The 9,916-nt window shown below is 30.7% G+C and overlaps 1 protein-coding gene across 1 annotated transcript; it reads right to left on the reverse strand.

Annotated features, from left to right (window-relative positions):
* Nucleotides 1-218: 218 nt before the first annotated feature.
* Nucleotides 219-9,679, reverse strand: LOC145330773 (uncharacterized). The gene is made up of 4 exons (XM_080175438.1): nucleotides 9,617-9,679; nucleotides 2,181-2,236; nucleotides 1,800-1,897; nucleotides 219-476 (listed from the first exon to the last, which is right to left on the reverse strand). The coding sequence occupies exons 2-4, from the start codon at nucleotides 2,227-2,229 to the stop codon at nucleotides 219-221; spliced, it is 405 nt and encodes a 134-aa protein (XP_080031564.1). The 5' UTR covers nucleotides 2,230-2,236; nucleotides 9,617-9,679.
* Between the last annotated feature and the right edge of the window lie 237 nt (nucleotides 9,680-9,916).

The raw sequence follows: 9,916 nt of genomic DNA on the forward strand, positions 1-9,916 counted from the left end.
ATGTACAATTATTTTTTAGTAGTTAAAAAATCTTAGCAACTCGATAATGTACAAAATTACCAAGTCTTACCATCCTGTAATTAGGTAATTTTCATGGGTTTTGTTCAGACTTATAATTTATGTATGTCTTACTGTTTCATTCAATGAGCTTGATGTTTATAGATGTTAAAATCCTTGTTTTTTAACTTTAACAACATCTTATAAATCATCTTATAAATTTAAAAGAAAAAAATTCCTTGATTCTCAGTCTGGTTATCATCATTGAAAGTATCAGAAGTTACATGGTGAGGTGCATGTTCCCCTATAGACTGGGTTTCCAGGGCGCTGGGAGCTTGTTCCCCCACAGAGTGGGGGTCCTGGGTGCTTGGTCCATGCTCCCTCACAGAGTGAAGGCCCTGGGTTCTAGGAGCATGGTCCTGTGTGTCCCAATCAGAAACAATGGAGGCTTCTAGTACTGAAAGATCTGGTTCAACATCCTAAAAATTATTAAATCTAGTTATTTTTTTTTAATTATGACAAAGACCAAATACCAAATCCTAATTTTATACTAGTTTTTTTGTGCAATGTCTTTTGGTTCTTTTGGTTATATATTGAATGTATTATGTACATAAATCATGTATCTTTCCTTTTGCAATAAGAAAATAAATAAGAAATAAAGAATAGCGATTTTCCTAATTAAGCATTTTAGGTTATGTAAGATTTAAAACTATGACTGTTTTGGGGTAATTTTTTGTGATATTTTCAGCTAGCATAATTTCTGATGTCTGATGAAAAGACGCAGGATGTCTGTCTATGTGTCTGTATGTTTGGATTTAATAAAAGATCCCGCTTGTTCTGTGCTTGTTGTATGTAAACCATTATATAAAAGTACCATGTCTTTATATTTTTAAAAAATCTCGCTAATTGCAGAACCTAAACACCTGCTTGAAGTGATGTATTTAAAGTACTATGTATGTCCAACTATATAAATAATTCAATTTTATATAAACAGAAGAGCTGACGTTAGTCGATTTGGACAGAGATATATGATTACTAAAAAGCACTATAGAATAAAGGTTTACTAAAAATTTATCAAATGAATAGAGATCAATATTTCAATAAAAAAATTTAATAATTATAATGGTACAACCTAAATAAAATGTTCCATCGAACAAATAAAATATTATTCATTGCAATTTTTATTTACAAAGCAGGTACGATTACTTAAAGCACATTGTAAATACATGGTTTAAGTTGGAGATGTATCAAAAAATAGGAATTATATAAGCTTTCCATCCGATAAAATCAACATGAGGGGGAGGGGAGGGTGTTAAACCTGCTAACTAATGCTTCAGATTATTTATAACTTTCCGTACTTTGATAACATTAAAGTGATATTTGTATCAAATGTCAAATTGTACAAAATACTATCTTTAAAAAAAAGATTATCTAGTATTGAGACGATATTTGACTCTAAGTGCTTCTTTGTTGAAAAAATACCTTATATCTTTTAATTAGTTTAACATTTTTCTAACCCCCTTCTCACCTACTCAAACAAACGCCCCTGAATTGTTAAATTGTTTAACACCCCCATTAAATTTTAGGTAGTGTGACTCCACCCTTGGCCGTTTTAGGGGATGTAGACCCTTGTCAATTGGGGGTATATAGTGAACATTTAGGGGGTTGTATCCACTCCTCTTAATTTTGCCAGGGGGTTGGATAGTGATACACCTCTCTGCTTCAAGCCTCTAATTTCAAATTATTTAATTTTAAAAAATTTGATTCACATAGACATCCTACATTTTTTCCACTGAACCTACCTCAGGAGAATGAAGGGCGGCTTCGATATCGCAGGTGAGGGCAGATTGATGAGTGCTAGGTACACGCTGGACTTGCGGTGACATTGTAGGCGGGGAGTCTACGGGCATCAATGATTTGTAGCAGTATATTAAGATAGTGGAGGATAAAAGAAATAAAAAAAGATATATATAGGAAGGTAGACTAATTATGAATAATGAGGGAAGCAAAATTCCCCCCCCCCCCCAAAAAAAAAAGTAAATAACTACCTAAAAAAATGATTTTACCGCGAGGTCAAAAATATTAAATGAGTGTTATATTTCGGTGGAATAAAATGGGTTTAAAACAGCTCCTTTTCTATATTTCCTCCTTTTGATCTAAATATTATGCTACAAACCACATTCCTTGGTCAAATTGTTGGTCTCTTACAGCCAACAATATTATATCAGTCATTACGCACCTAGATAAAATTAGGAGAATCATGGGAAAAAAAATTAAGTAGCAGGTTTCGTATTTTCACAGTAGTTTTTCTTCTATTGCTAGCCCTAGCGGGGGGCTCTTACCCTGCGGGGCCTATTTCCTAACCCCACGGAGCAATAATGAACATTTACCTAATAAAACCTGAACTAAAATAACCTATCAAAAGCTACTATGAAAATACAACGAAACCCGCTACTTCGTTTTCTTTCCATGATCCAAATACAATTTATAGTTTAAATCATAGCTTAGAAGCAGCAGCCAATATCTTTCAAGGGCGGCTATATCTGCATCGAATCTGCGAAGCCTGATTTGAAAATTTAAAATATATTTTTTTAGTATAATATTATTAGAGAAGCAAGTAAACGTAATCATAGTATTACTGATAGTAGACGTATAGTAGTTGATAGTAAAAGGAATCTTCTCAAATAATTTTTTACAGGTTTTCTTAAATAGCATTCTAGAAATTTACTCCTAGGACATATGTAAAGCTTCCCTAAAGATATAAATTGGTCGATATGAAATAGACTAAAACCATAATGGGACATATGAAAAGCTTTCTTAAAATTAATGACTCAATCGGTTTAGTAGCTATTGAAATCTTAAGGAAACCTTACTCCTCTATAAATATTAAATAGGATTTGTATTTTTTTTATTTAAATCCATTAATCAAATTCGAATCAATAGCGTATTTGTTTATTTCTTGTCTGAAATGTATTTAAAGAAAACATAGATTATGATTTATGAATATTTGTGTAATATTTTCAAATAATATAAACAAAATGTCTGTTTTTAGTCAATGTAAATATACAAAAATATATACATTTTTTTAATCATATTTTTTTTAATTTGGACTATATAAAAGAAAATCACAGCAAGATACTTTAAAATTCAATGAACTTTTTTTAAAATTTTAGTTATATTGATAAAGATTTATTTATTCTCTTTGAAAAAAGTTTTGTTTAAAAATAAGTTATTATTAGTGGGAATCACGAACGAAGATAAGTGTCTCTAATGGTATTTTTTTATGTCAGGCTTATGTAAGCTTTTAGTTAAGTATCCCTATGAAGTTTCTAAGTTATTGTTAAGTATTCCAAAATGTAGTAATGTTAAGTAAGACTTAGGGAAGCTTTAAGGTACCTTATGAAGTTTACTAGGGGTTCCTATTTTGTTCTTAGTTACATTAAGTTATGTCAAGAAAAAGCAGGTTTGATACACAAGTACCTTTTTGGTTATGTCTTAAAACAGCCAATTGTTTTTTTTAACTAAAATTTTTTAAAAATATTCCTATCTTTTTTACGTTTTTGAGCACAGTCCCTTGTAAATTCGGCCACATACATCCTATCTGTGTTATACATAATAGCAAGTAACCATCTAAAGCCTCTTTAAAGCTATTTTTTGAATTTTCTAATAATAAAGAATGGTTACTTAAAAATATTTTTATATGGTGATTTTTTTAATAGAAAATATGGTAAATAAAACCCCCAAAATATATATAAAAAACACAAATCATATTCAAATATTGGAAATGGGCAGGTGTCCTAAACATTTGCAAATTATTTTTTTTCGTTAAAATGAATGAACAACAAAATAGATGTAATCATTTCATTCTACATTTAAAGAGTCATAATTCAAAATTTATTACAGTGAGTACACTTTTAGTTATTTATAATGTTTTATTTTTTCTATTTATGTAGACGAAAAAAAACTTTACTCTAATTAAGACTTATCTTTCATATTTTTTTATTTTATTTCTTAATTATTTAATTAGGGTTACATAAAAATACTTAGGCATACTTAACATATTAAAGGTATCTTAGCTAGTTAAGTAAGGTAGAAAGCAAGTACAAATTCTCATTCAATCCAGGGAGGGAGGGGTCATTGGGCTTTCTAAAATATTATATAAGTCCATAAATTTGTATCATAACGTTTTCTTATTCAATAGCTTAATAACTTTTGGGACTTTTTTTGAAATTTAATTGGTATGTTCATTAATCTTAATATCCATCCGTTTCAACCACTAACTGTACAGGACAAGGACGTCCAAGCTTTTTTTATATGGGGGGGGAATCAAAATTCAAAAATTTTGCCTAGGCATCCAAAAATTAAATTTGGGCGGGGTATCAATTTATCTACAACTGCTTTATCCCTTTAGATCCCTGATTTCATCTACATTTAACTGATTGATATATTCATTTGTGTTCCTTCATATGCGCTAAAATCCTTATACTAAAGTAACAGGATGTTTGTTTTCTGTGTGTCTGTACCGATCGGGTTCTCCTTAATAGGGTAGATTCTCATGGTTTCTGAGAAGGTTTATAACTATTTTGGGGGAGGGTACAACCACCCTCCCAAGAGAAATGACAAAAAAATCGAAATTTTTAAAAATATATAGGAGACTTAAACGTAACATAAAGAGAATTATCGTAAAATAAAGAAGTAATGTAGAGAAATAAAAACATCTAAAGTGCCACTAGAGGCCTCTAGGGGCGTAGCCGCTAGTTTATAAATAAAGTAAAAGGTAATTACAATGGTCATAAAAAAGAGATATAATCAAGGGAGTTTGAAATATCTTGCTAGCTTCTGGAATGAAAAGGTTTCTTCTCATGGAAGCTTCTTATGTGCCATTAGTTATATTTTAAAAAAGGAAACTTATTCATGCTTTAAAAAACTTTTAAAGATACTAAAAACTGTTTTCATGTGCAGTTCCTAGTCCAGTCCTACACACACACACAGACATACACCCTATCTTTTGGCTACCCCTCTAAAGATATTAGATTTATATGAATTGCTTCAAAATATTTTGTACAGGATGATTTTTAAACGCGAGGCTTTTCTATAATTAGGGTCGGTCCGTCCAAGGTAGATAGCTTTTATTCGTTAATTTAGGCATGTTAGAATTGTCCCATTGATTTCAAACTTTGCATGATGATTCCTGTAGTAGTTAGGTACGATTTAGAAAGCATAGCAACTCTATAATCATCACCAGAATGTCCGTACGTCAATTTTAAACATGTTGATTTTTCTACTTTTTTAACAACAATTTTTGATGTGATCTAATTATCCCTTTGATCTGCTTTTTGGTATATTGATTCCAGGGACAACAAAGAACAATATTATAAGCGAAGCAACTCTATAATTAAGTCCTTAAAATGTAAGTATGTCCATAACCATTATTCTGTATCAAGCAGTTTTTCAACAAATTTACTTACAATTTTGCTTCGACTCTTATACATTTATATTCTGATTATTCAGTTCTGACACTATACAAGTGTTAATGTTTGTGATTTTTTGAATTATATTTCGTTATTGGTATAAGCTGGTAATAAAAAGCCCATTGTCCCCTCTTTCTCTATTATAATTAAACATGTGATGTTTTATTAGCAATTTTCTTAGCACAGTAAAAAAAAATTTTCAGTGTTCTCTTTTCCCTAAATCAACACTTCATAATAGATAGGCGAAGCATTGCCGTAAAAAAATGAAATTAAAAATAAGTCATTTAAAGCTGTCATTCAAGTTTTGAAGAAATAAAGGAACACCAATAAAGAAATTATCAAGTAAGAATTATTAAAAGGTATAATCTAGATACATACTCCCAAACTCAGCCAATAGGAATACAGGGGAGGATCAATCTACCATATATTGGATAGAAAGTAAACAGAATTTGGTTAGAAAGAGCAATTATCCTTTCATATCATTCCCAAAATGAATCAGCTATAAATAGTCTTTCATAGAATAAAACTTTGCTTTGGTTAATCTTATGGTTAAAAAATTCTTTCCCTCGCATGATGTAAAGCATATGACATAACATATATAAGAAGTCATCTTTAAATAGTTAACTTTCTTGGGATAATGTTACCGCTTTGGAAATTCCTTATTAAGTTTCACAAATTATTAGGCCCGATTTACCATCTAGATCTACTATATCTATTGGTTCATTATACTATACTTTTGCACTTTCTTTGTAGAATATTTTTTTAAAGGTTATTATTTAAAACAGCTAACTGTTCTTTTAGCTTTAAAAAAATCATAAAATTGTATAGCTTTCATTAGTTTTTAAGTATTCAAGTCCCACACACACATCCTGTCTTTGTTATACATAATAGCTACAACCCCTCTAAGCTTTAAGTTTAAGTTTTAAGTTAATTCGACTTTGGCATATCATTGTTTGATAAAACAGAAGAAAAAAATATAATTTAACATGATAAGTTAAGGGTGAAATGTTTAGTTTTCTAATTATTTCATCCCCCCTTGTATTTGTTTGCTAATAATAGATTGATTAAGCTATTAATAGTAAGTTAAAGTTATTAAGATTCTGCCAATTAATGCAAAATTTGGCAGATAAAAATATTAAGAAAAAAAATTAGTATAACAAGAAATAAGAAGCATTGAATAGTGTTTCATCACAACACAAGGATGAAAACATCCATAAGTTGCTACGCACTTAAAAATCATTGCTGAAAAAACGGACAAAGTGAGTTTTTGAGCAGACATAGATGTCATATGTTAAATCAAAAATCAAAAAACCTTTATAATTATTTACTTTTAGTATGACGAATAGACCAACGGACTAAGAAGATTATGCACTGGATGCTTATTAGTAAAGGGAATCTTAACAATAAAAATAATAGTAGCATAGAAAATCAAATTACGGACGAGATGGAGGGTACCAGAGAAATTTACAGTTCAATGTTCCCTACCTGTTATAATATTTTCTAAAATATTTCATTATCCTTATCTATAATACAAAGTAGAACGATGTCTGTCTGTCTATCTGTCTATCTGTCTGTCTGTCCGTCTGTCCGTCTGTCCGTCTGTCTGTCCGTCTGAAGCTTAAGATCTCAGTAACCACTGTAACCACCAGTAACTCTACAGGGAATATACCTACTGGTCCTGTGATGGTTTTGAGCTATTTTCTTGGAGGGTGGGACACCCCCACCCCCCCCAAAAAAATGAAAAATACCCCCCCCCCCCCCCCCCCAAAAAAAAAAAAATCTAAAATCTAAAATACGAAAAATTAGGTTGATCAAACCTCTTGGGGCAAAGCCCCTAGAGGCTAGGGGCGAAGCCGCTAGTGTTATTATAAAGTATCAGGATCTCTGTCTGTCTGTATGTTAGGATCTCACTTACCGCTAAACCAATATGGTTCTCCTGATTCTCATAGGTCCTAGGAAGGTTTATAACTATTTGGAAAATCGAATTGAACCCCCCACCACTGCAAGTCCCCCAAGAGGCCTCAAGGGGCGTGTCCGCTAGTCCTTACATGAAAATAACAGGATGTTTAATGTGTGTGTGATAAATCAGCCCCAGAAAAATTACCGCCAAATATTTTTCTTTTTCTTTCAAATGGAAAGGGGGACGATTTCCCCTACCTCAAGTGCCTCTAGTTTGTAAATATTTTAAAGAACATTATTTATCCGTGTCCTTGGGTGTGCACAGGATTTATCCAAGATGCCTTCTCAACGTTTATGCAATAACAAACACATGATGGGGAGAAGAACAATAATCTACATAACAAATAAAAAATTAAGATAATAGTATTCAATAGTTTTTCTTAATTCAAATAACTTTTGAAATTATCTCTGTATAAAAATTACTTTCTTTACTCTCTCTCTCTCCAAATATTGTCTAATGTTTAGCTTTACAGTTTTAACAGTTTTACTTCTAATCAATGACATTTGTACATTCTACTAACATTATGACATGTTTTTTCTCTCAGGAATTCATAAAATAAAACACCCTAAAGCTTAACCCTCCTGACGATGAAATAACACCCCGATTTTTTTCTTAGAACCCCTTGCACGCCCTTACTCCTAGACATCCTTAGAAACAAAATATTTTTGGTTTTTTTCTGAGCCAAATCTTGCATTCTAAGCCGCACGCGGCTTATCGTTCTAAAAACATCCAACCCATTGATTACACTATGACTGTCTAAAAGTCGTAATTGTACGTGGTTTAGATTATATTGAGCCAAGACAACTTTCTAACTCTAATTAGCAGTAGGAACAATTTTTAACGTCCTTAATCATAACGCTACTATGGTTAAAGAAACGGATCCATCACCTTCCCAAAAATGAGTTAATGTGCTACGTTTAATACCATATTGGACTTAATCGTAACTTATTTGCTATTGTCTTGTCCCTGAGAATTGCATGAATGAAAGCTTCTGTGAAAGGATTAGATGTATAAACTCAATCTCTATATATATATATATATATATTATATCTCTTCCACGAGTAAACACATAGGTATTTAATTATTATTTTTAAAAGTAGCGTAGCATTTTTGTCCATTAATTATCATAGCTTTACAGACAGACCTACGGACATTAGAGATTTTCATTGGACAGAGACATAATTTCATTTTTTGTTTCTATCTCTAATAGAAGCTAAGTAAATAAAAAGTTTCCATAGATAATTCACAGGAATAAGATATATCCAACAAGCTTAATATATCTTAAATACTATTTGGGGGGCAGATGGAGAGGTCGTCAATTCTACTATGTGTTGCCTCCCAACGACAGCTGAAAAAGACGTTTAGGTTTCGTTATTTTTTCCCGTATTAATTACGTTGTTGGATATTTCATGTCTCTTATAAAAATTTTGACAGACCAACTGATCAATATTAGATATAGAGTATACTCATTAAGGAATATTTTCACCAAATAAAATCAGCAGTCTATGTTAAATATCAACTGAGAAAATTTAATTTTCACTAGTTTCTTACAGATAGAGACCTTAATACAGCTTCGCTATTTTCGACTATTTTTCTATCAATTTATTCTTGAAAGTGCTCTATAAGATTATTTACATTTCATGTGCAGAAAAAAAAGATAAGAAATATTTTATTTAAATAGATAGATAGATAGATAGATAGATAGATAGATAGATAGATAGATAGATAGATAGATAGATAGATAGATAGATAGATAGATAGATAGATAGATAGATAGATAGATAGATAGATAGATAGATAGATAGATAGATAGATAGATAGATAGATAGATAGATAGATAGATAGATAGATAGATAGATAGATAGATAGATAGATAGATAGATATATAGATAGATAGATAGATAGATAGATAGATAGATAGATAGATAGATAGATAGATAGATAGATAGATAGATAGATAGATAGATAGATAGATAGATAGATAGATAGATAGATAGATAGATAGATAGATAGATAGATAGATAGATAGATAGATAGATAGATAGATAGATAGATAGATAGATAGATAGATAGATAGATAGATATATAGATAGATAGAAGATAGATATGTAGATAGATGGATATGTAGATAGATAGATATATATATATGTAGATAGATGGATATGTAGATAGATAGATAGATAGATACCTGGAAGAGAACAAAAGTATTTACACCTCTCCCCCAGTTTTTATGCCGTTTACATCATTTTCTGAAATTAATAATTTACATATTGGGCTGTTTTTAATTAAATATCTATTCATAAGTTGAATAAACCAAACTTCAATCGCCAATTTTAAACTTTGAAACATTCCTATGTAAAAGTAATTTCTTCCAAAAAGAATAAAAATTGTACATACTACTGTTATGTTATAATCTTTTTTAGCCCAGAAGACGTTAAACCTAATACATGTAGATCATGCAGACAAGATACTTAAAGTAAAAGATTCC

This window comes from Acartia tonsa, chromosome 10, assembly GCF_053477335.1.
Source record: "Acartia tonsa isolate MP-2025a chromosome 10, ASM5347733v1, whole genome shotgun sequence".
In the NCBI taxonomy this organism is placed as follows: Eukaryota; Metazoa; Arthropoda; class Copepoda; order Calanoida; family Acartiidae; genus Acartia; species Acartia tonsa.

Excerpts from the sequence above, each read along its gene's own strand:
- LOC145330773 (XM_080175438.1), bottom strand. The coding sequence starts at position 2,229 with ATGACTGATATAATATTGTTGGCTGTAAGAGACCAACAATTTGACCAA. Across the intron at positions 1,898-2,180 it reads AGACCAACAATTTGACCAAG|ACTCCCCGCCTACAATGTCA; the intron begins GAATGTGGTTTG and ends TGATGCCCGTAG. Across the intron at positions 477-1,799 it reads CCGCCCTTCATTCTCCTGAG|GATGTTGAACCAGATCTTTC; the intron begins GTAGGTTCAGTG and ends AATAATTTTTAG.